Source organism: Herpailurus yagouaroundi, unplaced genomic scaffold (genome assembly GCF_014898765.1).
Source record: "Herpailurus yagouaroundi ecotype Mexico unplaced genomic scaffold, PumYag 140, whole genome shotgun sequence".
NCBI classification, from domain to species: domain Eukaryota; kingdom Metazoa; phylum Chordata; class Mammalia; order Carnivora; family Felidae; genus Herpailurus; species Herpailurus yagouaroundi.
In genome coordinates, this window is record NW_024412395.1 from 95,833,430 (window position 1) to 95,861,322 (window position 27,893).

Sequence of the window (27,893 nt, forward strand, 5' to 3'; positions counted from 1 at the left end):
TCAGATCTGTCTTCCTAATGACTATGAAAAAATATAAACATGTCCACTCTGCTCCAGGCACGTTTCCAAGTGCTGGGATTCATTGAGAGGTGACCAGTGCCCTCAGTGCTGAGCTGGAAGCTTATACCCTAGGGTTTATATGCTCCTTTGGGGGAAGAGGGAGAGAGGGAAGTGAACAGATCAATAAACAGCTAATTTGAGGCAGAGAACTTGAGTGCCCTGAGAGGAGAAGCCTGCCCAGGGTTGGGGATTGGGTGGCACCTTTGATTCATTTATTTGCTCTCTAGGCACATGTGTGGTCATCAGTGATTGGCAGGAAGAGTGGGCAGGCCTTTGACCGGGCTGGTGAACGGGCTGGTTACCATGTCCCTGTGCTGGGCAGTAGTCAGAAACTCAGAAGAGCTCTGGGCACTGGGGATAGGACAGGTCTTTGAGGAGGGCCATGAAGGTCAGACAAAGGGCCCTGGTTCCTCCGAGGGGCCATGGTGGGCTCTTGAGCAGGCACGGGGTGAAGATGGCCTCTAGGGGGCACTGTCGAGGTTATGGTGTGTGCAGTAGGATGGATTAGACAGGATTGGTAGAGAGGGTCTCTGGGGACAAAGGATCGGGTGTGGCAGTATCTGAGGCACCCTCCAGACAAAGCTGGACAGGGAGTTGAAGATGAGGGTGAAAATGGCTATGAGGGCTTGAAGTGCTTGAAGTGCTTAGCTCTTGTTTCTTAGATTTGGTGGGCAGGTCACAAGACACATAGAGCTGGTTAAAAACATCATTCCTTCTGGGCTGAGCTTTAAGATACCAAGTAAGCTGAGAAACCAGAGTTCTGTAAACTTTTCCTGCTTGATTTAACCTCTAGAAATAGGAGAGGCCCAGTGAATGCCCCAAGGGTGGCGACTAAGGATTCCTCCTCATTTCATAGGGAGAGTTTACTGGAAGGTTTTGCTGAGGATTATCTCTAGAGCAGTAACTACCAAAGAAATTCTAGACCACCCTAGGAGGTGGAGGAGGAAGAGAAGAAAGCCAGGAATGTGTAGCCTTTTATTATTATTTCTTTTTTTTAGTGTTTATTTATTTTTGAGAGAGAGAGAGAGAGCGGGAGAGACACAGAATCCGAAGGGAGGATTCTCCCAGGGCTCTAACTCACAAACTGGGAGATCGTGACCTGAGCCGGAAGTAGGATGCTTAACTGACTAAGCCATCCAGGCGCCCCAGGAATGTGTAGCCTTTTAAAGGAGCAGCCAGGGCTAGGATTTTGGAGAGTCCCCTGGCTCCTGCCCTGTATCCCAGAGATCTGGAGTCACATGAACCTTCCCAGGGCACTGGTGGAAATTATACTAGCCCTTCCCACTACATGTGACTGGTGTGAGTTAATAAAGAGTGAAAGCCTGCGCATCTATAAAACCCTGTTAATACCCCTATTGAGAAGGAGGATACATTTCAGTGACCTACTTTGTATCATTTCAGATTTGTTTGGTTGCCTCTCACAGTGGCTTAAACGATAAAGTAGCTTTATTGGTTCATATAACCAAAAAGTCTAATAGTTGGATGCCCTACAGCTATATAGCCTGGTCTAGAGATTGATGAGATCATCAAAGCTATAGTTTTGCTTTTCTGCAGTTCTCTTGGCTCTGCTGCCTTGCAAAAGTTAGTTGACTGGCCTGGGTTAATTGCCTGTCTCTGAACCCATCATAGTGGCCATTGACATACTCTAATTAGCTTAGACACATGTAGGCTCACCTCTAAAGCTGGGGTTGGGGTCCCTCCCACCTCAACCAGGTGAGTGCTGCACAAAGCAGAGCAGTTGAAGTTGATATAAAGGCAGCTGACCATAATATCCCCTCGGCACCCTCGACTGTCTGGTCGAAACTGCATATCACACACAAAAATAATAAAGTCAGCTCAGGAGAGCATTGTAGGACTTAAGGGAGTGGAGTAGGGACTGGGACATGTGAAAATCCTTCTAGTCCATAAATGCAGTTCCCTTCTCTTTCTTAAAGAAAATAATATCAAGAGTGCTAGAAAAATGAAATGTAAACGTATGTTAAATTTGTATGTAAACTTATGTTAAGTTGATGTCTTTCAAAGATGGGGACCCAGAGACTGGTGAGATCAGTCATCTATTCTGTAGCTCTTATTGAAGACTGCCTTCATGTGCCCCACTTTGCCTTGTGCCCATAATTGTCATTTCATGTGTCATGTTTCTCTCTCTCTCTCTCTCTCTCTCTCTCTCTCTCTTTTTATTTATTTATTTTTGAGATAGAGTGAGCGGAGTAGGGGCAGAGAGGAAAGGAGAGAGAGAATCGCAAGCAGGCTCCACACTATCAGCCCAGAACCTGACATGAGGTTCAAACTCATGAAGTGTGGGATCATGACCTGAGCTGAAATCAAGAGTCAGATGCTTAACTGACTGAGCAACTCAGGTGCCCCTCTCTTTTTTTATAGTTACAATTTTTTTCTTTTCTTTTTTTAAAAAGTTTATTTATTTTAATTAATTTAGAGAGCATGAGCAGCGGAGGGGCAGAGAGAGAGGGAGAGAGAGAATCCCAAGCAGGCTCCACACTGTCAACTCGGAGTCCAGTGAGGGGCTCTAATCCATGAACTGTGAGATCATGACCTGAGCTGAGATCAGGAGTCAGACGCTTAACCGACTGAGCCACCCAGGTACCCCTCTTGTGGTAACTCTTAAGATCTCTCTTAGAGACTCTTAAATACAGAGGACAAACTGAGGGTTGCTGAAGGAGGGGGTGGAGGGTGGATTAAATGGGGGATGGGAATTAAGGTGAGTATTTTTCAGGATGAGCACTGGGTGTCATATGTAAGAGACGAATGACTGGATTCTACTCCTGAAGCCAAAACGACACTGTATGTTAACTAAATTGAAAATAAATTAATAATAAAAAAAAAAGAAAGTGAAAAGACAGTCCATAGAATGGGAGGAAATATTTGCAAATCATATATCTGATAAAGAACTTAGGTCCAGAATACATAAGAACTTATACAGTTCAATAATAAAATAACTAACTCAATTTTTTAAATGAAAGCAGTATTGGAATAGGCATTTCTCCAAAGAAGGTATATAAATGGCTTAAAAGCACATGGAAAAAGGATCTATATCATTAGCCACTAGAGGGATGCAAATAATAACCGGAAGAGGGGTGCCTGGGTGGCTCAGTCGAGCATCCAACTTCAGCTCAGGTCATGATCTTGCTACTACCAGTGCAGAACCCACTTCGGATCCTCTCTCTCTCCCATTCTCTCTGCCCCTCCCTCACCCTCAAAAATAAATTTTAAAAACATAAAAAAGAGATCTACTCTCTTAGGAACTTTTATTTTATTTATTTATTTATTTATTTATTTTTTACGTTTATTTATTTTTTTGGGACAGAGAGAGACAGAGCATGAACAGGGGAGGGGCAGAGAGAGAGGCAGACACAGAATCAGAAACAGGCTCCAGGCTCTGAGCCATCAGCCCAGAGCCCGACGCGGGGCTCGAACTCACGGACCGCGAGATCGTGACCTGGCTGAAGTCGGACGCTTAACCGACTGCGCCACCCAGGCGCCCCTCTTAGGAACTTTTAAATATACAATAGTGTACTAATAGTTATAGCCACCATGCTGAACATTACATCCCCGGGACTCACTTATTTTCTGTCTGCACTTTTTGTCTTTTGACCCCCTTCACCCATTTTCCCTACTCCCACCCGCCTCCTCTGGCAACCACCGATCTGTTCTCTATATCTATGAGTTCGGTTTGGGTTTGTTTTGTTTTTAGATTTCACATCGAAGAGAAGGATCAGTCAAAATTTGTCTTTCTCTGATTTATTTCACTTAACATAATGCCCTCAGGGTCAATCCATGTTGTCCTAAGTGGCAAGATTTCCTTCTTTTGTGTGGCTGAATAATGTTCCACTGCATATATACCACAATTTCTTTTTTCTTAATTAAAAATTTTTTTAATGTTTATTTTTGAGAGAGAGACAGACAGCCTGAGAGAGAGAGGGGCAGAGAGAGAGGGAGACACAAAATCCAAAGCAGGCTCCAGGCTCTGAGCTGTCAGTACAGAGCCCGATGTGGGGCTCGAACCCACGAACCCATGACCTGAGCCGAAGTCCGACACTTAACCCACTGAGCCACCCAGGCGCCCCTATAGTACAATTTATCAATTCATTCATCAGTGGACACTTAGGTTGATTCCAGGTCTTGGCTATTGTAAATAATGCTGCAGCGAACTTGGGGGTGCTTATATCTTTTTGAGTTAGTGTTTTTGTTTTCTTTAAATAAATACCCACAGTAGAATTGCTGGATCATAGGGTAGTTTTGTTTTTGTTTGTTTTGCATAAACAAATTTTTGTTTGTTTTATTTTTTAAAAAATATTTTTATTTATTTTTGAGAGAGAGAGAGGAGAGAGAGAGAGAGCAAGCAGGGGAGGGCAGGGAGAGGAAGACACAGAATCGGAAGCAGGCTCCAGGCTCTGAGCTGTCAGCACAGAGCCAAACGTGGGGCTCGAACTCGTGAACCGTGAGATCATGACCTGGGCCAAAGTCAGATGTTCAATCGACTGAGCCACCCAGCTGCCCCAAGAGTAGTTTTATTTGTAATTTTTTGAGGAACCTCCACACTGTTTCCCACGGTGGCTGCACCAGTTTGCATTCCCACTGAGAGTGCACAAAGGTACCCTTTTCTCCACATCCTCACCAACACTTGTTGTTTCTTATTCTTTTGATGTCCATCTTAACAGGTATGAGGTGATATCTCATTGTGGTTTTGATTTGCATTTCCCTGATGATTTTTGATGTTGGGCATCTTTTCACGTACCTGTTGGCCACTTGTATGTTTTCTGTGGAAAAATATCTATATGGATTTTCTGCCCATTTTTTAGTCAGATTGTTTTCATGGATATTTTCTATTGCCTTTTTAGTTTCTATTTATTTCCACCCTGATCTTTGTTATTTTCTCCTTTCTATTAACTTTGGGGTTAGTTTGTTATTCCTTTCCTAGTTTCTTGAGGTGTAAAGTTAGGTTGCTTACCTGAGATCTTTCTTGTTTCATAATGTAGGCATTTATCACTCCGAACTTCTCTCTTAGAATTACTTTTGCTGCACTCCATAAATTATGGCTTTTACCACTCTTCCCCCCCCCCCCCCCCCGCCCTTTCCCTGAAGCCTGCAATCCCGCTCTCCACTGATATCAGCATCAAAGGCCAGATGACCTGGGACCTTCTGAACGTGGCAGGCTTTGTTCTGCCCAATGCAGAAGACATATCGTTTCCAGCTCTGGCAGCTCCGGCACCAGGTCAGCCTCCCTGCTTGGCTGTGGCTTGGCTGGCAGCATGAACAGCCCCATGGCGACTGTGGGAAGGGATGGTGTCTGGGCGCCCCCTCCTGCTTGGTGTTTTTTCAGCTCAGTCTTATGCATGTACCGCTGCTGCGTCAGTGTCCCTAAAGCATGTTTGGTTCCCCTGCTCAGGAATCTCCACAGGACCTGGGGAATCAGCATTGAACTCCTCACAGGGATGTTCAAGGCCCCAGCCTCCTTTTCCCAGGCACCCCTTCTCCCTTTCCGTTTTGATATGTTGTATTTTCCATTTTCATTTGTCTTTAGATATTTTTTTGATTTTCTCTTCTGATCTCTTCTTTGACCCACGATTATTCAGTAGCATGTTGTTTAATCTCCACATATTTATGAATTTTCCAGGTTTTTCTTTTTTTGTAATTGATTTCTAGTTTCATACCACTGTGGTGAGAAAAGATCCTCCATACGATTTTACTCTTCTTAAATTTGTTAAGACTTGTTTTGTGGCCTATCATGTGATCTAGCCTGGAGAATGTTTCATGTTCACTTGAGAAGAATGTGTATCCTGCTGCATTTGGATGGAATGTTCTGTATATATCTCTTAAGTCCATCCGGTCTATTGTGTCACTTAAGGCCAATATTTCCTTATTGATTTTCTGTCTCGGTGGTCTGTCCATTGATGAAAGTGGGGTATCAATTTCCACTACTGTTACTGTATTGCTCCCTGGTTCTCCCTTTAGATCTGTTAATATTTGCTTTATATATTTAGATGGCACATGTTTCATGCCATCACCTGTTTATATGGCTTAGAGGCTGGGCTGGTAAGTTCTGAGGGCTGGGCCTGTGTCTTTCCCACCTCCGTGCCCTCCAGTGTCAGATACAGTCCTTGGTACAGGGAAGGTTCTTAGTAATGTTTGATAAAAAAATAAATAAATAAATAAATGTCATGTACCAGCCAAAGGGCTGTGAGTGGTACCAAGCAGTGGTTCCATCAGGTGGTAAACTTTGTGAGACTCTCCTTAGCTCTTTGGTCTGGGTTGTTTGACATAAGATCGAGTGAAAAGACAGTAAGGGCGGTGGGCAGACTGAGTAAGCCTCACCATTCAGGTCTCAACTTTTCGAGTTCAGAAACTATATTTTATCAGCAAATTGAACATGGGCAGACTATTAGGGACTGACCAACATTGGCCAAACCCACAGAAACAAATTGTGGACTGGAGTGCCCACGGTTTATTTACTGAAGAAGTCAGCCCTCTCGGGAATCATAATACTCCATCACATAGAAACCCCCTATTCTAATGATCTATTGCTGCATAACAAGCTATCCCAAAATATAATGGCTTAAAACAACATTTTGGTACACTCATGATTTTGTGGGTCAGGAATTTGGGCAGTGCACATCAGAAGTGACTTATCTCAGCTTCCCAAGGGAGCAGGGCTTCAGTTTGAATGGCTGGATATGGCTGGGATGGCTCGAGTGGGGCCATGTTTCTGTTCAGAAGCTAAATTTGTTTCCATGGCTTCCTCAGTGTTTCCCCATGTCACATCTCCTGGGACTGGAATTTCCAAGATGGCTTCTTCAGTTGCATGTTTGGTGCCTGGCCTGGTTTGACCAGATCAGCTAAGCATCTCTCTCTCTTTCCATGTGGCTAGTTTGGGCTTCCTTACACCAAGGTGGTCTCTGGATGATCAGACTTCTTATGGGGCCCTGGCTTTCCCCAAAGTGAATGTTCCAAGGGAAAGAAAGTGGGAGTTGCCGGTTTCTTAAGGCCTGGGCCTGAAACCCGGAGCAGCATCATTTCTACTGTATTCTACCCATCAGAGCAGGTACAGAGCCCACCTAGATTCTAGAGGAGAAGATGTAGACCTCACCTCTTAATGGGAAGGATGTCAAAGAATCTGTGGCCGTTTTTAATCCACTGCCCGCTCTTCCTAGGATCCAGGTACCTAGGGAGAAAAAGTAGTACCTACATTAGTGGACTGCTTGGTATGCAGAGACCCCAGAACTAAAGGAGTGGAATTGTACGGAAGGAAATTTCATCTAGGCCTTGGAGAAACCTGGTTGAATGTGCTTCTCTGGTGCCTGTCCATTAGATTAAGTATCTCTCTCTTGAAAGATAAATGCTGCCAAATTCTCGCTGTTTGACTTCCCTCTTCTGGGTTTTGTAACGACCCCTCCCATTCTGTTAACACATTCTTTCTTCAGTTTGGCTAATGCCATTGATTAGATGGATTTTCTGTCCCAGTACTCATGTTACCATCCAGCCCTTCGGAGATTGTCCTCTAGTTACCTTTTTTTGGCTTTCAGTCTCATCTGGAAGACATTATCGTAGTCCTTGAGACTATGGCAAAATTGGATGTACTGCCTTTAAGCCTCAGGGTTGGGAACTGAAACCGGGTATTAAGGTCAAAAGTGTGAATCATACCACCTTAGCAACTGCACTGTTAGAATTTTTATCTTACAGATAAAATTCTGTGGTCAAAGAGAGTACCGAATATTCAAAGTAGCAGGATTTATGATTGGGAAAGATTAGAATGACTTACATGTCCCGTTAAGGGTCTAATTGATTATAGTGTCTTCATCTGGTGGAATTTATGCAACCACCAAAAAGAACAGGGACAGCTCTATGGGTATTAATGTAATTGCTTGCTAAGAGATGGGAAGAAAGTGAGACCCAAAATGGTATTATATGCCATCATCTGTGGATGAAGGGGGAATGTGAGATATACATGCATATATGTGTTTAGTAGGTGCATGAAATATCTCTGGGAGGACACACAAGGAATCGGCAATAATGATTGCCTCTGTGTGATGGTTTCTTGGCGTCTGAAGATGAGAGTTAGGAGGAAGTCTTATCTTTTATTGCAGGACTGCTCTGGACCTCCACCAGGTTTTCTCTGGCATCACCCTGCCCAGGCACAGTTTGCCAACTTTTGGGTCCTTTTGTTTACTTTTTCACTGTTTTGAATTTTAACAGTGTGCATGTGTGTATTACCTATTAATTTTTTTTTAAAAACCACGAGAGCCAAAGAATGGAAAGCAGGAGATAAATGCAAGGCTGACCAAGTGCTTCCTGGTCTCGCATGATATTTTGAGGTCTTCCAATGGCCTTTTCTCTTGTACCCTTGTTTGGTTCTGGGTCCTTGCTTTCGATTTCCACCTGTCTGCCTACATCTTCTTTCTAGTTCTGCGTCACCTGCTGATCGTGCAGTCCTTGTTCTTTGAACGCCCTCATTGTTTCACCTAAGACTCGTCCAGTTTGTGGGCAGAGTGCCCTCAACATACTGCGGTTTTCCTCTGGGTGTGTGAGGGGTGTAAGTGGGGGGTGAGCAGTGTATCTATTTCCCTGACGGCCTCTCTGAGGGTGTCCCAGGCAATGCTTTTTCATGGATCACCCTGTATCCTCAGCCCGTTGTTTCTCTACGAGTGCAAAATCAGAGGGAAATTCTTACTGTCCTATGGTCTGGTACATGTCTTAGTAACTTATGACAGTTCTGTCTTCTTGCATAAAACCAGACATTTTTATGATGATTGAAGTAAGGGCTACACGCATGCACAACATTTTTTTTGCGGCTTTGTTTGTAAAATCAAAAATTCAGAAACCTGTTAAATACCCATAAGCAGGATAAATAAATTGTGATATAGTCATACAATGGAACAATATACAACAGTCATAATAAATGCACAAGCTCTTAATGTATCAATAAAGAACTCAAAAACAAGGTTGAAGGACACCTGGGTGGCTCAGTCGGTTAAGTGTCTGATTCTTAATCTCAGCTCAGGTCTTGGTCTCAGGATCGTGAGTTCGAGCCCCGCCTTGGGCTCTGCACTGGGCATGAAGCCTACTTAAAAAATAAACAAAAAACCAAAAGTCCCAAAACAGCAAGGTTGAGTATAGAATGATAGGTACAGTAGAATACTATTTCTGTAAATTAAAAACCACACAAAAATACTATAAGCTATCACTGGACACCTATATATACAATAAAATTATATAAACGTTGACAGAAAGGATACATTTCCGATTCAGGATAGTGGTTGTCCTGGGGAGGGAGGGCAAAGGGAAGGACAAGAAGGGAACTTGGAAATATTTTCCTTTTGGAAAAAGATTTGAAGCAAATATGACAAATATTAACAGTTCTCTTCATTTGAGTGCGTGGGTGCATGTGCATTTATAATGTTATTTTCTTTAACTCTCCACATTAAAATATTCATAATAACAAATAAAGTAATCCTGCTCACCCTAAGTCCAAATAGTGCCCCTGGGCTGGTCTGATCTTGGAGGAGATCATTCAAGGCAAGGTTGAGAGCTAGGAGAACCTGGGAATGCTGTTAATTATTTAGCACCTTCTGTCTCCCGGAAATGTGAATTCCACTTGTGTGAGGGGGTTGGGGCTAAATTCTCCATGAGGCTTTGACAGCACTGAGACATGACGGTCCCAGCAGGGTTCCTCTTCACCTTTGACCCTGAGTGGGCCTTCTTTCTGACCATCTGCCAGTGTAGGCAAAGGAGTGGCCCGTGCCTAGAGTTACCTCTCTCCCTCTGTTTATCCAACTGATGGCCTGCCAACTTTTAGGGGCAGGTTTAGTGACACTGGCAAAACAGTACGTGAGGTTTGTGAGTTTACTTTTGTCCTTGGCGCTATTTACTTGCTGTTTGAGTGTTTGTTGTATTTTTTGTTTGTTTTGTTTTTTGTTTTTAGTTTTTGCCTTGCTGAGAGCCTCCCTAAGGAGTCTACCAGTCACTAAACTAAACAGGCCACTAAGTAGGAAAACAGAACCTTGCAATGCGGTATCACTTTTTTCCAGGGGAGATTTTATTTTATTTTTTTTATTTTTTATTTTTTTAATTTTTTTTTTCAACGTTTATTTATTTTCTTTGGGACAGAGAGAGACAGAGCATGAACGGGGGAGGGGCAGAGAGAGAGGGAGACACAGAATCAGAAACAGGCTCCAGGCTCTGAGCCATCAGTCAGAGCCCGACGCGGGGCTCGAACTCACGGACCGCGAGATCGTGACCTGGCTGAAGTCGGACGCCCAACCGACTGCGCCACCCAGGCGCCCCATCCAGGGGAGATTTTAGTGTTTTGTTTTGTTTTTTTTCTTATAACAGCTTTTTTGAGATATAATCGCATGCCATAGAATCCACCCTGATGAACAACTAAACGGCTTTTAGTATATTCGCAGACTTGTGCAACCATTACCACATCAATTTTCAAATGTTTTCGTTGCCCCGGAAGGAAACCTCGTGCTCTTTAGCACCGCCGGGGCCTCATTCCCTCATCAGCCCCTGGCAGCCATTAATCTGTCCTCTTCCTCTGTGGATTTGCCTGTTCTGGATACTTTCTATAAATGGGCTCATTGAATACGTGCTCTACTGTGAAAAGCTTCCTCCAGTTAGCATGACGTCTTCACGGTTCATCCATGTTGTAGCACGTGAGCATCAGTACTTTGTTCCTTTTTATGGCTGACTGATATTCCACGGTGGGGATATGCCACAATGTGTTCCTCTACTCCTCGGTTGAGGGAGGTTTGTGTAGTTTCTGCTTTTCGGCTCAGTGTTGCTTTCGAGTTTTCAAGGTGCCCACAGCTGTCAAAGGTAAGCATAGCGGACATGAGTTAGAGTGGTGAAAACAGGTTTTATTCAGTAGTGGCTGTCAGGAGGGGAAGGAGATAAACTCCATTCTGGTGTGGGCAGGGGTGACTATGTCTTTTAAAAGAGGGAGAGAGTGGGGAGCAGGATGGCAGGCCCTTGAGCAGAGTCAGGGAAATGAAAAATTACAAAAGGCAGGAAGGGGGGCAGCTGGTCCAATGTGAAACTCATATGGTTAGTTAACTGGTGCTTCTCAGCAGGACTTCTATACTTCCTCAGAGACTGGACAGGGACCTTATCTTTAGGTGTCAGCCAGAACAAACAGGAAGTTCTTTAGAGTGCAAGCAGGGGAGGGACAGAGAGAGAGGGAGACACAGAATCCGAGCAGGCTTCAAGCTCTGGGCTGTCAGTACAGAGCCCGATGCAGGGCTGGAACTCACAAACTGTGAGATCGTGACCTGAGCCAAAAGCAGACGTTTCACCGACTGAGCCACTCAGGCACCCCTCACGGCGGCACTTTAAGGGGCCTTTGTCCTCGGAATGAAGGTCATCCTATGGAGGCTACTCTGAGCTGTTAGAAACTATGTCCATGAGTTCAAGTCTTTCTAGGCCCCAGCCAAGGCCCAGTTAAGAAGAGGGCTGGGAAGAGCCTGAGCAGAATCTGGTAAGGAGAGAATCTCTATCACAACCTTTTAAACATCTGAAAGCTATGGCACTTTGCAACAACAAAAAACGAGTCTGTTTACCGCATATTGCATAGAATTTCAGTTTTCCATCCCCCACCCCTGAGCCTGTCTGCACACCCCAGGTTACCAGCCTTTGCCTTGAGGTGGGTTAGTACGTTTTAGGCATTATATCTGTGAATTGGTAATTGCCATTATGGCCTGCCTTGGGTTATTCACCTTAACATGTGTGTAGCCACAGGGCACCTCTTTGAGATCAACTACTAATAGAATTCTCTTATTTGACTGATGAGGAAATGTCAAGCAAGAAAAGGCAAAGCCAAGGCTGGACTGATTTAATCAGCAAAGATACAACAAGCCACTGTTAGATTTAGACATTTTATTGCTAAATAGTGAAAGGAAGAGTAAGGCAAAGGTGCCGGCTCCCCAGGAACCTTGTCCCGCACATTCAAAAAGACGACACTGAAACTTTTCCCACCAGATGAGTGCAGCGTGAGTTATGGGGTATCCCGTTGCTGAGGCGTTCCTTCTAGACTGCAGCCAAAGGGTTTTATGTTCTGCAGCTCTTGTCTGAGTGGGGGTGGGCAGAAACCCCACACTTCATCGGAACCTGGGAGGTGATGAGAAATTGTTTCATGACAACCTCCCTAGTGAGATAGGGAGATGAGTGGGTGCGGGCCTTATTGCAACTCCTCACAGAACGCTCTTCCATGTCCCAGGAAGATGACAAAGTGTTCTGCCAAAACTTATAAGCTATGGCTCAAGTCTCTGTGTGCATAGATAGGTACGGGGCTGCTCCACCGTTCAACCCCGACCCTTCACATATCCCAGAATTTGCAGGGATGTAAATACCCCATCAGATAAATATTCCAGTTCTACTGACGGGAGCGCCTACCAAATCTGTCTTTGGCAGTATTGGATGAGAGTCACCACAACCGTGACTCCCTGTAGGTTGATTAGGCCTGTTTGGAGTATATACTGCAGCCAGGCGCCCCATCCAAGGGCAACCGGAGTTGCAACCACGCACACCCCACTTCAGCCAGCCCCGCGGAAGTGCCGGGCATTACGGTTGCCTATTACCACCCGTGCTGAAGGGTTTGGAGCAGCCTGTGACAAATGAACAAGAGGCCAACAGTAACAGGATGAAGCTAAAGAGACCAGATCAGTGTCCAGAAGGTTAATCTTGTCCTGTTATCTTTATTGGAGGCTGACCATTTCTGAAATCACTGGCCCTTGGGAGGTTTCTTTTTTAAATTTTTTTTTTCAACGTTTATTTTATTTTTGGGACAGAGAGAGACAGAGCATGAATGGGGGAGGAGCAGAGAGAGAGGGAGACACAGAATCGGAAACAGGCTCCAGGCTCTGGGCCATCAGCCCAGAGCCTGATGCGGGGCTCGAACTCACGGACTGCGAGATCGTGACCTGGCTGAAGTCGGACGCTTAACCGACTGCTAGGGAGGTTTCTAAGAGTTTTTAGATTGAGATTCTATTTGGCCAGCAGTCAAGTTGAGGGCGGTGGTGGTCTGAGTTAACTTGGCCACATGTCAGTTAGATGCCACCTTGTCTGTAGATAGGGGCTGAGAGAGAGAGAGAGAGAGAGAGAGAGATTAATAGTCCCTCCCTGCTACCTCCAACTTCCTGGGGATGACCCCTTATCTCCCACAAGCCAGAGGTATTCCTCTCCCCACAGCCATGTGTACAATGTGACAACCTCCTAGCAGTCCCTTCACTTTTTTGTCCCAATCCTCCTGTGTGTCCTAACCCTCACATGAGCCCTGCTCTCTCCTGAGGTGCCTCAGTGATTTCTTCCTTGTATACCTCCTACCATTCTAGAACATCTCCCATCCCCACATCGGGGCCATCTTGGGAGCTGAAACCTCATATTCGTGGCCATTACCGTCCATATCTATTACTGCCCAAGAGCGGCAAGCAGAAGTGATGGCGAAAGAAGCACCAGGTTAGGATAGCTTACTCCATGACTCTTCTCGCTACTTGCAAAGTAGCTGTTAGTTTTCCAAGGGGGTAGGTGTGGGAAGAAAAATGGGGGAATGAGAAGAGTTAATTATGCGGCTCGGGTCTCTTACAGCCTATCTCGGGCCTCTTCCTGGCTCTCCAATCTCACAATGAAGAATTCTGTTGAAATGGCAGATACCCTCCTGGTGAATTGTCACATAGATATTCCAAACTGACTTTCTTAGGTGTGTCATCCACTGGGAGCTGAGGCTGGGTTATCCAGTTATCTTTTTCAGTTTCTCCTTTAAGAGTCCACTCCACGTTTCAGTGGCACTGTCTTCCTGGGGATGATACGAGGCATGGAAGGTTCAGTGAATGTTCCACGCAGCTGCCACTGCTGGGTCCTTTTTACTTCAAGTGGGAACCATTGTTTGAATGGATGCCCTTGGGAAACCAAATGTATAGCACTGTCCATCGAAGGGTCTTTGAATAGTGTGCCCCTCGTGCTGTGGAGATGGAGACGGTAGTGTCATACATTGAAGAGGTGTCTGCTACAATCGATGTCCGATGGTACCCTCAAGAGGATGGTAGGGGACCTGTATAGTCTGTTTGGTAGGACAGGCCAGGTCCAGTACCCCTCACTATGAGCCCCCAAATTTCTTTTACCACTGGAATGTCTAGCTGGCGGTCTGGGCATATTTGCCACCTTCTTTGGCTTCACATACTGCGGTCACTGTGCCTTGTTTGGGGGCTCCCGTGGATGGAGTACCATGCGCTGTGCAGCAGTCTGTCTGGATGGCTACGGTCCTTACATTTGTATCACAGGTCTCCTCAGCTTGCTGATTTCACCCATGTTGATCCAAGGAAACCTTTGCCACGGGCATCCCTCCGGGTCATGAACAGAGGGTATGGGTCTTGTGTGATCTGCTGCCATGATGATCATTGCCAAAGAGGCTGAGACTTGTTCATCCAGGCCTTCCACTGCCAGGCATCAGCCCACATGCTCATGAGTCAGTGAAAATGTAACAGGGTGTATTTGGGGAGGTCTTTTCCAGAGCAAGTAGCACAGCTCACAACAGCGAGCGTTCTCCTTTCCATGCATAGTTTTAGACAATTTTCTTTGGGGGGTATATGGCAGCATCTCCCCAGGACACCCCATGGCCCCCAACTGAGCTGATCTATCCATGAACCAGGCCCAGGCATTGTCAGTAACTTCATTGAAGGTAAGCCCCCAAGAAATCTGAGGTGTTGGCATAGACCCTGCATCTGAGTCAACACATCTAGAGGGCGACTAACCACTTAATGGCTGGTGTGCTATTTTCTGGATGTACTGCAGCCACATAATCAGGGATGCTTGTCAGGCAGTACCCACTTGATGTTCTCGTTTCCCACGGGACATCAGGTAGAACAGCACTTTGCCGTGTCCGTCTCAGTGTGCATTAGCGCTCAATATGAAGCCAGTAATTGTCTCTCAGTTGGGGTATTCTGGGTGGTGAGGTCAGGCAAGTGCCATGTCCAAAACCCTAAGGAACCATTGCCCAGTGGCCACATAATTTTACCACTGGTCTCAGTCTGTGTAATGTCAGTCACTGACACGTGTAGCTCACATGTCTCATGAGGGCTGACTGGCCGCAGTGGAAGAGCAGTTTGTACTGTTGGATTGTCTATCTATCTACCGATCTATCGATCTATCCATCTATCTTAGTAATCTCTACGCCCAAAGTTGCACCTCTTCCAACTGAACCAGCCAGACACCCCTGGATTGTTTCCTTAAGCATGTTTGTCTGTACTAGTTCTTTGATCAAGACAGTGATCTTCCTTTCCACCCCTTCCCTTTCCTTGGAATCCCATACTACTTTACTGATACCGCGTGACTGAACCCAGAGAACAAGGTGGACTCCTGGTGGTCCACTCAACCCACTACTGCTGCTCTAATCATGGTGTTTCCCCACCGAAAACATCCCTTACAGTTTAGAGAAATATTACATGTATTTAACACATTTATTCCCACAATACATTCAGTATATCTTTGACGAACTGATGACCAGGGAGTATTTTATCTGTAGCCACAGCCACCTGTCTAATGGAAACAGTTTTCCTTTCCTTAGTAATACAGACGGGTAAGGAACAACCACGGAATGTTTTTAAACATTTTATGGGGCCCTCTCCCTTTTTTCTCGAAAAACCAACACAACTTGGGGCACCTGGATGGTTCAGTCGGTTAAGCATCCAACTTTGGCTCCGGTCATGATCTCAAATTCTGTGTCTCCCTCTCTCTCTGCCCCTCCCCTGCTTATGCACGCTCTCTCTCAAAAATAAATAAACATTTAAAAATAATAAAATAATAAAATAAAATATAAAGTAAAATAAAATAAAATAAAAACCAACACAACTCATCAGGGCTCTCGGGGACCATGGTCAAGAACTCCTGTCCCCTTGTCACTAAATACATCAACCAGGCTTGTTACTGCCTACCAGGATCCTATTGCACACTTTGCTAGTTGGCCCGTGGGGTCTCACGGTCTTTTTCCTAAAAGGATGCCATGACCTTATCAGCTTTGGTGAAGAGAGTTAAAAAACCCCATGTAGTCAATCTGTCAGGAGCAGTGGGGTGACACCCTTGATAGTATGGTTCCTTCTGTAGGTGCAACTTTCATATCAGGAATATACTGCTTTTTAGGTGGTAAAAGACAGCAGTTTTTTCTTTGACTGCCAGGGGGATTACACCCTGTCACCTACCAACGTTGTTTCCAAAACTACTTGGCAAGCTGACTCTGAATCTTACTCATCACTCCTACTGGGACCTTCAACTTGCCAACCAACAAGACATGGTTATACAATGAAAAGTTTGGACCTCAGAGGAATTTTCCTAACAGTCTAGGAACGCTGTCAGTGAAACAGTTTGAAACCCATCATACATTTTGTATGTAGGAGGAGTTGGCTCATGGGTCTCTCACTCAGAATCACAGAATCACTTTCCCTTTTGTTTTGTCTTTGCTGTCCCACACTTTACAGAAACACAGACCAAAGGGTTTAACACAGGCACTTCAGGAGGTGGGTAGTGGCTGGAAGGTCAGGGATTCCAGGGGGCAGGGGACAAGGGGCGGCATGGGGGTGGGGGGCACCTCCACTGGAAAGACAGCTTTGCATTTGCTTTCAATTTTCAGTGGCCATTTACTGACAGAGTTGGATATAGGACTGTGGGAAGACCGCTGCTCCTCGGCCCTGCCTGCCTTACCTCTCCTACCCTGCTTGGTCCATGCCATCCGCTGGTGGGAGGACCCTTCTCTGCCCCCCAACACACACTTAGGTCAGAGCACATGCTACTAGATCATGGGTTCTACTTTATCTCTGAACCTCACCATGTGGTCCCAGTTCTCTAAAAGGCCATTATAACTTTACCAGCACCATATTGGGAACCAAAAGTATCAAGTTCACATGTTAGACAAGGCAAAGCCAAGACATAACAGATTTTTCTGGAAAAGATACAGCGGGCCACATTTAGATTTAAACAGTTTATTACTTACATAGAGAGGGACAGGGTGCCTGGGTGGCTCAGTTGGATAAACGTTGGACTTCAGCTCGGGTCATGATCTCATGGCTTGTGAGTTCAAGCCCCGTGTTGGGCTCTGTGCTGACAGCTCAGAGCCTGGAGCCCGCTTTGGATTCTGTGTCTCTGTCTCTCTCTGTCCTCCACCCTCACACTCTGTCTCTCTCTCTCTAAAATAAACATTAAAAAAAAGAGAGAGAGACAGTGAAAAGAAGAATCAGCCAAAAGTGCCAGCTCGCCGAGATCCCTGTCCCACACATGCAAAAGGACAGCCCCGAAACAAAAGGGGCCGGATGATTGCAGTGTGAGTTGTGGGATGTGTTGAGGTGCCCCTTCTAGACTGCAGCTAGGTGGTTTTATATTCTGCAGCTCTTTTCTGAGGGGGATAGGGCAGAAAGCACACACCTCATCTAAACCCAGAGGAGAATCTGTTGGTCTCCTGACAGCCTCCTAGGGGACACAGGGAGTCAAGTGCTAGGTAGCTTTGTGGTGGCTCCTTGTAGGATTTCTGTCCTCTCATGTCCTGGGGTGGGTGGTGTCACAGGGCATTGAACTCTGAAGACTCAGAGAAGACTGGGTTCAAGCCTCCGTGTATATGAGTACAAGCAGAGTCTCACAGTCGGGAGGGTGCCATGGTGGAGCTATCCCCCAACAAAGTGACAAAGCCCATTAGTGTTGGGGCTGGAACTAGAACAAAATCTCCTGCCAAGCAGTCCCTGACCCTTCAACTGATACTGCCAGCTGTGGATGAGATAAAAACACATGACAATGAACAGGCACTTTTTTCCTGCAAAAATTTCTCTTGTTTTTTTGGAAAAATCACATAAATATGAGTTATGTGCTAATAGTTTTTGACTACGTACCACCTGTAAGAGAAAATGTCATTTCAGTGTGGCTGAAGTAATTTGCAGAATATTAAACATTATTCTGCATATATAAATATGTGTTTGTTGTAGAGAAATCAGAAAGTATACAGACACAAAAAGAAGAAAATCCAAATCTCCCATAATTCCCAAACCCTGCACATATCACAGTGCCTTGTACACATAGGTGCTTCATAAACATTTGTGAAACAAGTACATAAATACACACATAATCTTAGTGGTAAGTAAGCATTATCCTTGTTTGCTAATCCTTGGTGAATAGGTTTCTACATTTTCCTCCATGTGTCATCAGTATATGTATGTATGTATACGTATATATATGCATATATATGTGTGTATATATATATATTTTTTAATGAAACTATACCATATACTCTTTTGTAGCTGCCCTTTATTAAAAATAAATGTGCATACCTTTTAGGGTCCCTGGGTGGCTCAGTCAGTTAAGTGTCCGACTCTTGATTTTGGCTCAGGTCATGATCTCACAGTTCATGAGAACCAACTTCTCTCTCTCTCTCTCAAAAATAAAATAAATAAATAAACTTAAAAAAATAAACAAATGGGGGTGCCCGGGTGGCTCAGTCAGTTAAGCGTCTAACTTCTGTTCAGGTCATGATCTCATGGTTCATGAGTTCGAGCTCCGCGTCGGGCTCAGTGCTGACAGCTCAGAACCTGGAGCCTGCTTCAGATTCTGTGTCTCCCTCTCCCTCTGCCCCTCCCCTGCTTGAGCTCTGCCTCTCTGTCTCTCTCAAAAATAAATAAACATTAAACAAAAAACCACTCAAGTATTTGAAAATAAATTAATTAATAAATATGCATACCTTTCTATATCAACAAGTACACCTATAGCAGTTTTAAATGGCTGACTAGTGTTCTTTTGTATGGCTTCACCAGAATTTGCTGAACTTTATTGTTATATATTTAGATTTTTTTATGTGTAAAAGCTTTGATATATCTATCACTAAATATCATGCCCATCTTTAGAATAAACCCCTAAAATGGAATTATTGGGTAAAAGATTTTGTTCTGGGCTTTGACATGTATTGCCTGCCAAATTGCCCTCTAAGAAAGTTGTGAACACAGTAGTTTTGCATAACAGAGGGCATTCTCAGAGACTGCCCCTGTGTTCTTCCCTGAACAGTTAAACAGACCAGCAAATACCCCTCAAAGCTTGATCCCTAGTCCTGGGTTAGGAGTTAACAGTGGAAAAGAAAGGTTGGTCTGGTTCTCTTTCCTCCTTGATCTACAGTTGAGAAAAATTTTGGAACCAAAGAACTGACTCAAGTGGACATTCCTCAGCCTCTTTCCGTTCTTTCTTTTCTGAGGGGCTATTTTTTGTTCACATCAGGTTCTCGCTGAGGCTCTGGAGGTTTTAAATACCAGAAACTTCTAGGCTTTTTTTTTTTTTTTTTTTGGTGGGGGGAGGGAATTCACATAATACAATTCATCATTTTAAAGTGTACCATTCAGTGGCATTTAGTGTATTTTGAATGTTATGAAATCACTAATTCTAATTTCAAAACTTTTTCTTTTTTTTTTTTTTTCAACGTTTATTTATTTTTGGGACAGAGAGAGACAGAGCATGAACGGGCGAGGGGCAGAGAGAGAGGGAGACACAGAATCGGAAACAGGCTCCAGGCTCCGAGCCGTCAGCCCAGAGCCCGACGCGGGGCTCGAACTCACGGACCGCGAGATCGTGACCTGGCTGAAGTCGGACGCTTAACCGACTGCGCCACCCAGGCGCCCCTCAAAACTTTTTCAATACCCTAGAAAAACACCCTGTCACCAGTTAATCTCTCCTTTTTGCTCTGTCCTGCTGCCCCTCAGTAATTGTTAATCTGCTTTCTGTCTCTATGGATTTGCCTATCCAGATAAATCATATAAAAAGGACCATACAGTATATGACCTTTTGTGTCTGGCTTCTTTGACTTAGCACATGTTTTTAAGGTTCATCCAAGTTATAGCATGTATCATACTTTGTTCCTTTTTATGGATGAATAATATTCCATTTCATGTGTAGACCACAATTTGCTTATCTGTTCATCAATTGATGACATTTGGGTTGTTTGCACCTTTCAGTTATTATGAATAATGCTGCTATAAATATTAGTGTAAAAGTTTCTGTGTGGCATGTTTTCATTTCTCTTGGGCATACACTTAGTAGTGGAATTGCTGAATCATATGGTAATTCAGTGTTTAATTTTTTGGGGACCTGCCAAATGGTTTTCTGTAGCATCTGTACTATTTTTATAATTCCATCAGCAATGTACAAGGGTTTCAGTTTCTCCACATGCTTACCAACAACTTGTTATTTTCTGTTTTTTGGATTAAGGCCATCCTACTGGGTATGAAATGGTATCTGATTGTGGTGTTGATTTGCATTTCCTTGATGACCAATGATGTTGAACATCTTTTCATGTGCTTATTGGCCACTTGTATTCTCCTTTGGAGAAATGTTAAGTCCTTTGACCATTTTAAAACTGAGCTGCCTTCTTGTTGTTGAGTTTTTTAAGACCTCTTATATATTCTGGATATTAAACTCTCATCAGATGTATGATTTGCAAATATTTTCTCCCATTCTATAGATTGTCTTTTCACGTTCTCGGTAATATCCTATGATGTACAAGATTTTAAATTTTTTATGAAGTCTTATTTATTTTTTCTTTTATTGTTCATGCTTTTAGTGTCAAATTTAAGAATCCATTGCCAAATCCAAGGTCATGAAGATTTGCCTCTATGTTTTGTTCTAAGAGTTTTATGGTTTTAGGTCTTGTATTTAGGTTGCTGATCCATTTTGAGTTAATTTTTGTATATGGAGTGAGGTAGGAGTCCAACATAATTCTTTTGCACTTGGATATCTAGTCGTTCCAGCATCATTTGTCGATGAGACTGTTCTTTCCCCACATTGAATGGTCTTGGCACTCTTTACAAAAATCAATTCACCATAGATGGTGGACTCTCAATTCTTGTCCATTGGCCTAAATATGTATGTATCCTTATGCTACTGCCACAGTGTTTTGATTATTGTAGTTTTGTAGTAAGTTTCAAAATTAGGAAGTATAACTCTTCCAACTTTGTTTTTCTTTTTCAATATTTTTGGCTATTCAGGGCCTTTTGCAGTTCCGTATGAATTTGAGGATTGATTTTTTCCATTTCTGCAGAAAAGGTCATTGGCATTTTGGTGAAGATTGGATTGCATCTGTAGACCACTTTGGGGATTACTGCCATTTTAACAATATTAAATCTCCATATCCATGAACATGGGCTATCTTTCCATTTATTTAGTTCTTTGGTTTCCTTCAGCAATGTTTTGTAGTTTTCAATGTACAAGTGTTTCACTTCCTTGGCTATATTTATTTTTGAGTATTCTATTCTTTTAGATGCTTGTATTAGTTTTCTCTGGCTGCTGTAACAAAATATGACAGACTGGCTGTCTTAAACAATATAAATTTATTGTCTTTAACTTCTGGAGGCTGGAAGTCTGAGATCAGGGTGCCAGTAGGTTGATTTCTGGTGACAGCTTTCTTCCTGGCTTGTAGACAGCCACCTTTTCCCTGTGTCCTCGCATGGCCTTTTCTTGGTGTGTACTTGCAGAGAGAGAGAGAGAGAATGCTCTCTGATGTCTCTTCTTATGAGGACACTAATCCTATTGGATCAGGGACTCACTCTTATTTAATCTTAATTACTCATTTAGTCTTACTTACTTCCTTAGAGGCCCCATCTCTAAATACAGCCACACTGGGGGACTAGGGCTTCATATGAATTTTGGGGAAACACAAACATTCAGTCCAAAACAGATCCAATTCTAAATGGGATTATTTTCTTAATTTCCTTTTTGGATTATTTTTCCAGGCTTTTACAACTAATTCCCACTCCTTTGGAGCCACTGTTACTGGTTTCTTGTGAATCTCCTTCTCCGCCTCGCTTCTGTCTGTCACTGTTTGTCTCTCATATTCTTCGTGTTGTCTGCAACTTTTTTCTCCACCTGATTCATTGACATCTGCTAAATATTGTCTAAAATGTGTGTAGTGGTATGCCAAGGCAACATGGGAGGTAGTTAAGAAGTATGGGGGCGCCTGGGTGGCTCAGTCTGTTAAGCGGCTGACTTCAGCTCAGGTCACGATCTCACGGTCCGTGAGTTCGAGCCCCGCACCAGGCTCTGTGCTGACAGCTCAGAGCCTGGAGCCTGTTTCAGATTCTGTGTCTCCCTCTCTCTCTAGCCCTCCCCCGTTTATGCTCTGTCTCTCTCTGCTTTTCAAAAATGAATAAATGTTAAAAAAAAAAAAAAGAAGACTGCAATTATAAGAAGTATGACATCATTCCTGACCTAGAAGATTTTCAATTTAGTTGAAGAGACAAGACTTAACTAGGGAGCAACTTATAAGCATATGTAATCAAATTCTCAACTGTGTGGCTCATACACTGAGATGTAAACTCTCTAAGGGTAGCTGTTCCTGCTGTGCACACAGCTGTATCCCCAGGCCCTAGATAAGTATAGGAGGAACAGGATATGACTCAATAAATAAATGTTGAGTGAATTCATCACTCCCCCCTTTGGAGTCTCACTTGGTGGAAGCTACCCCTCCCATTCATCCTGGAAGATGATCCCTAGGGGACTCTGTTCTGCAAAGTGGCACTTGGACAGGATCTATCTGAGAACGTTGGGGCTCTCTAACTGGCTCAGGTTACGGCCTAATGGTAGGTTCACAGACATAGCACACTCTTTCAGCAAGTATTATGGTGTCTTTCTAAAATAAGTTCCTACATAAATAGATCCTTGTTCAGTTCCACCGAGTAAACTGAGAAGAGGAATATGAAGGAAGAGGAAAGAAAGCATGGCCTATGCAAAGGGGGAAATGCCTCAGAAACTTCCAAGCTGACAGCCAGGAAGAGGTGCCAGAGGCTTTGGATTCCAGAGAAGAAGCTGGTCCCCAAGTAAATGGTTGTTGATCTAGTCTTCTAAAATATGACTTTTTTTTTTTTCTGATTCTAAGATCATGGTAGAAAATCTGGAAAAAAAAAAATCACAGTATAAAGAAGAAAGTAACCTATCTATAAACCATGACTCAGAGATTACCAGTATCTGCATTTTAAAAAAATGTTTATTTATCTATCTATCTATCTATTTATTTATTTATTTATTTTGAGAGAGAGAGAGAGAGAGAAAGAGCACAGAGGAAGGACAAAGAAAGAGGGAGAGAGAGAAAATCCCAGACAGGCTCCACACTGTCACTGCAGAGCCCCATGTGGGGCTTGAACTCAAAAACTGGGGAGATCATGACCTGAGCCAAAACTAAGAGTTGGATGCTTAACTGACTGAGCCATCCAGGCGCCCCACCTCTATTTGCATTTTTATAAAACTGTAACATGTAATTGTATTTGAACTTAACACAAAGAGAAAAAACCCAAACTGTAGATAAGTATTTCTTCAAAATGAGGTATTGTTTCTTAAGAAGAGTCCTCTAAAATTAAAGCATTAAGACTCATATTAAAAGGTTGGGGTTACAAAACAAAACAACAACAACAACAACAACAACAACAACAACAACAACAACAAGGTTGGGGTTATTGTGGAGGTTTTCGACCAACAACAACAACAACAACAACAACAAGGTTGGGGTTATTGTGGAGGTTTTCGACCTGGGGTGATTTTGCCTCCCTGGGGACATTTTGGCAATGTCTGGAGATGTTTTTGGTTGTTACAGCTTTGAGGGCAGGGAGATGCTAGTGGGTGAAAGCCAAGGATAATGCTAAACATCCTAAAATGCACAGGACAGTCCACCACAACAAAGAATCATCCAGCCCCAAATGTCAATAGTGCCGTGAGGAACCCTGGTTTATTGCATAGTTACGTTGGTTTTAAATAGTATATATTTTTACTTATTATTTTTTATTAAAAAATTTTAATGTTTGTTTATTTGTTATTTATTTATTTATTTATTTATTTATTTATTTATTGAGAGAGAGAGAGAGAGAGCGCACAGGTGGAGCAGCAGAGAGAGAGGGAGACACAGAATCCGAAGCAGGTACCAGGCTCTGAGCTGTCAGCACACAGGTCTCGAACCCACAAACTATGAAATCATGACCTGAGCCAAAATCTAACGCTTAACTGACTGCGCCACCCAGGTGCCCCAATAGTATGTATTTTTAAAGGGCCTAAGTTTGTTTGTAGTTCGATGGAGCAAGTGGTTGAGAACCATCTAGGTGGTCTGAGTTTGAATTCAGACTCTTCTACTTCCCAGTAAAGTGACCTTGGGCAACCTCTTTGGGCCTAAGTTTCCTCTTTTATGAAATTGTGGTAATGTTACACCCCCCTCATACAGCGGTAGTGAGGACTGAATTTCTAGCGTAAGTGTTTGGAATAGCGTCTGTTTTATGCTAAGCTCCATGGAAATATTTACTATTATTATCATTATTATTATGTGATTAATATCTTTTTTAAAGTTTATTTTTGAGAGAGAGAGAGAAAGTGTGTGCACAAGTGGGGGAAGGGCAGAGAAAGAGGGAGAGTGAGAATCCCAAGCAGTCTCCGTGCTGTCCGTGCAGAGCCCCGTCACAGGGCTCGATCTCATGAACCATGAGATCATGACCTGAGCCAAGATCAAGAATTGGATGCTTAACCGACTGAGCCACCCAGGCACCTCTGTCATTAATATCTTAAATAAACCAACTGGAATCACAAATTAAAACTTACGTTTAAGATAATTCTCCTAAAGAATTCAGTAGAGAAAAACAGACATATAAGTACTTTTACAAAATGGAACCTTATAAATCTAAGGAGTATATACATGAATTGAGAGGTTTGATCAGCCTTTCCCGCTTTCTGGAATTACCTGATCAGTGGCAGATGACTAATTGTTTTGCAAGACACTTTCTTTTTTTCCCTTTAGATTAAAAATACTTGAATTCATAGGGTACCTGGGTGGCTCAGTTGGTTGAATGTCCAACTCTTGATTTTGGCTCATGATACCAGAGTCATGTGTTTGAGCCCTGAGTCAGGCCCCACACTGTGGAGCTTGCTCAAGATTCTCTCTCTCCCTCTGCCTCTCTCCCCCACTCACGCTTTCTTTCTTTCTCTCTCTAAAATAAAAAAAAAAATCAAAATTTTGAATTCATTCTCATAGTTCAAAGCTCAAAACGATATGACAGGATATACATTGTGCAATCTTGCCTCTCACTGCTGTCCCCTCCACCTGCCCCATTGGTAGTCACTTTAATTAGTTTCTGATGTGACCCAATATTTCTTTATAAAAGCAAGTGCAAATGCTGTATATTCTAATTTAGCCCCCCTTTCTTAGACAGAAGATATCATACTTTTCCATTTAACAATCTACTTTGGTTATGTATATTTCTTTTCCATTTAACAATCTACCTTGGTTATGTATATTTCTGTATTACAATCCAACTTTTCATATTACTACACAAGGAGCTGATTCATCCTTTTTTAAGGTGACATAGTATTCCATTATGTAGACTTCCCATACTTTGTTTATAAATGTATTTGTAATTTCTATAAATGTTAGCAAATTGTCCTCCATGTAGGTTTGTGTAATTTTAGACTCCCACCAGCAATGTACAAATATGCCTGTTTCTCTCCAGGAATCCCTGTAGTTTACACACAATCATCTGTTCAAAATCATACCACGCTGGTAGGCATTACTGGGAAGTGAAAGTGGAAACAAAACTAAACAGATGTCGGCGGGGGTTGTCAAGGCTGTATTCCTAGGAACTGACAGAATCAGCTGTTAGTTCGGGGTGGATTCTGGGCAACTGGGTAATATATTGAGGGCAATTAGGTCGCATTGGTCCTAGGAGAATCTAGTTTTTAACACCAATAGTAAAACAGTAAGAAACCACTATGTTTCAAATTCTTTAAGTTTGTGGGTGTTAACTTAGCCAGTAAATTTAGTGTCAGTGTTTGTGGATTCTTTTTAAGTTTTACCTCCAAAACTCGAAGTATACTTATTTCCCCCTCATTTCCGGCACCTATAAAAACATTACACCAATGCCAGTTTCACAGATGTAATGGGTATCGATTGTCAAGTGCTTTAGAAATTCTAAGATAAAATAGTTGATCATTATTTTACTGAGCAGCTAATAACTTTTTTGTTAAAAATAAATTCATACCACATACCTTACTTCATATTTTAATCTTGACTTTCTTTCTCAGCTTCTTGTTTTTCCTGGAGTTTCTACTGTGTTTCTTTTTTCTCACTGAATACATGAGGTCTTTATCTTTATCTCATTGAAAGCAAGCTGCAGTAGATTTAAATGCTTCTTTGAAGAAGCCAGAAGCCATAAGTATTCTATTATACCTCACTAAAGGGTTCAGTTTCTCTAAAACCTTGGACCCCATATGTTTATACCTCAAAACATACCCCCGTTTACCACATCCCATGTTTCTAAAATCTCGCTTCTCCAAGGACCTCAATTCTCCCAGTTCTGCCAGATACTCATTGCTCTGAATATTCTAACTCCTGTGTGCTCATTTTTTTCCCAGTTTCAGAACCACAGGCCATCCTAGTGCCTACCTCCTTTAAAATTTGCTTTCGTCCATCCCACTTGCTCTGGTGTTATTATCAGATACTCCCCCATCCCATCTCCTCTCTAGTAAATGCCTACCTGGATGGGCCATGGTTATTCAGCTTTCATTGACCCCCACAGATGCTGAACAAGACCAAGTATGGTCCAATGTGGGTAACCCGCCTAGGGCCTCAGATGCATGTGAACCTGGCCAGTGCCCCACTCCTGGAGCAAGTGATGCGGCAAGAGAACAAGTACCCAGTACGGAACGACATGGAACTATGGAAGGAGCACCGGGACCAACAGGGCCTGGCTTATGGGCCCTTCACCACGTGAGCTGGGGCCTAAAGGGACTGGTACAAGGCCTCAGAGGGCCAGGCCCAAGGGCAATGGCATTGGGAAGCCAGGGGATGATGGCAGGGTAGGCTCTCCCTTCATCCTCTGAGCCTGATACTCAGTCTAGAAAGCAGTGGTTGGGATGGGCTGAAGCCCAGCGGCCATTCATTGTCTTTTCCACTAATGTATTTTATGACTTTGGACAAATGAATAATTTCTCCTTCCTTGGCCGTACGTTTCTCATATGTAAAATGGGAAGTTTGGGGTAGAATGCCTCCAAGCTCTCTCTAGGACCTTTCCAGCTCCATTATTCTACATTATGGTTGAAGATATCACAACTTGAACCATAATCTATGTGTAATTGAAAAAACATTGTCACCATATTAATTAGGAAGGCTGAATTTGACTTTAAAAATATTTCCTAAATTATGTATTATAGGTTTCTTGTTGCACAACAACACAGGTGCTCTCCATACATAGAAACAGATGTGGGTTTCAGCCTTGAAGTTACACCCAGAAAAGTTAAGATTATTTTGGCAGTGACAAATTCGAGGACGGGCTGAATATGTTATATACGCATATGCCAGTTGAAGTAAACAATCGAGAATCATTGGCGATGAACGATTCCCAGTGTCACAGGTTGTAACTGGGTATATTACAGGGTTTTTTAAAATCGTTTTTTATTTTAATTCCAGTACAGTTAACATACAGTGTTATATTAGTTTCAGGGGTACAAATAGTGCTTCTACAATTCTATACATTACTCAGTGCTCACCATGATAAATGTAATCTTTAATCCCCATCACCTCTTTCACCCTGTGACAGGTTTCTTTTTGCTATGGTATGTTAACAGAGCTCCAAAGTAATGAACGACTTTTATTTTCCCTAGTTGCTTGACATCTCATGCTTTCGACATTTCTTAAGAGACGAGAGTTGATCCTGGCGGTGGTTGTGGTAATGGCACCAAGGATAGTAGCTAACTATGTGTTTGTGACATGCCAGGTATCAGGCTAGTCTCTTTACATTTATTATCTCACCTTATCCTCACAACAAGCCCATGAAGTAGATAGTATTATAATC

At 43.1% G+C, this 27,893-nt stretch overlaps 1 protein-coding gene and 2 long non-coding RNA genes across 5 annotated transcripts in view; 2 read left to right on the plus strand and 1 right to left on the minus strand.

The window, feature by feature from the left end:
* LOC121031079 (uncharacterized) lies at positions 1–27,366 on the minus strand. The gene is made up of 4 exons (XR_005790542.1): positions 27,273–27,366; positions 18,225–18,230; positions 4,700–4,714; positions 1–10 (listed from the first exon to the last, which is right to left on the minus strand). It is a non-coding gene; the product is annotated as an uncharacterized LOC121031079 (long non-coding RNA).
* CYP27A1 (cytochrome P450 family 27 subfamily A member 1) overlaps positions 1–27,893 on the plus strand; it is a 34,719-nt gene that overhangs the window by 1,704 nt on the left and 5,122 nt on the right. For 2 of the 3 annotated variants that reach the window (XM_040476285.1, XM_040476283.1), the window contains exon 2: positions 26,619–26,809. In XM_040476285.1, the coding sequence (XP_040332219.1) occupies positions 26,619–26,809 (191 nt within the window). Of the gene's footprint in view, positions 1–5,195; positions 5,291–26,618; positions 26,810–27,893 lie in introns of those variants that run through there. The other variant, XM_040476284.1, reaches the window with a different exon arrangement.
* Positions 11,349–15,699, plus strand: LOC121031078 (uncharacterized). The gene is made up of 2 exons (XR_005790541.1): positions 11,349–12,807; positions 13,027–15,699. It is a non-coding gene; the product is annotated as an uncharacterized LOC121031078 (long non-coding RNA).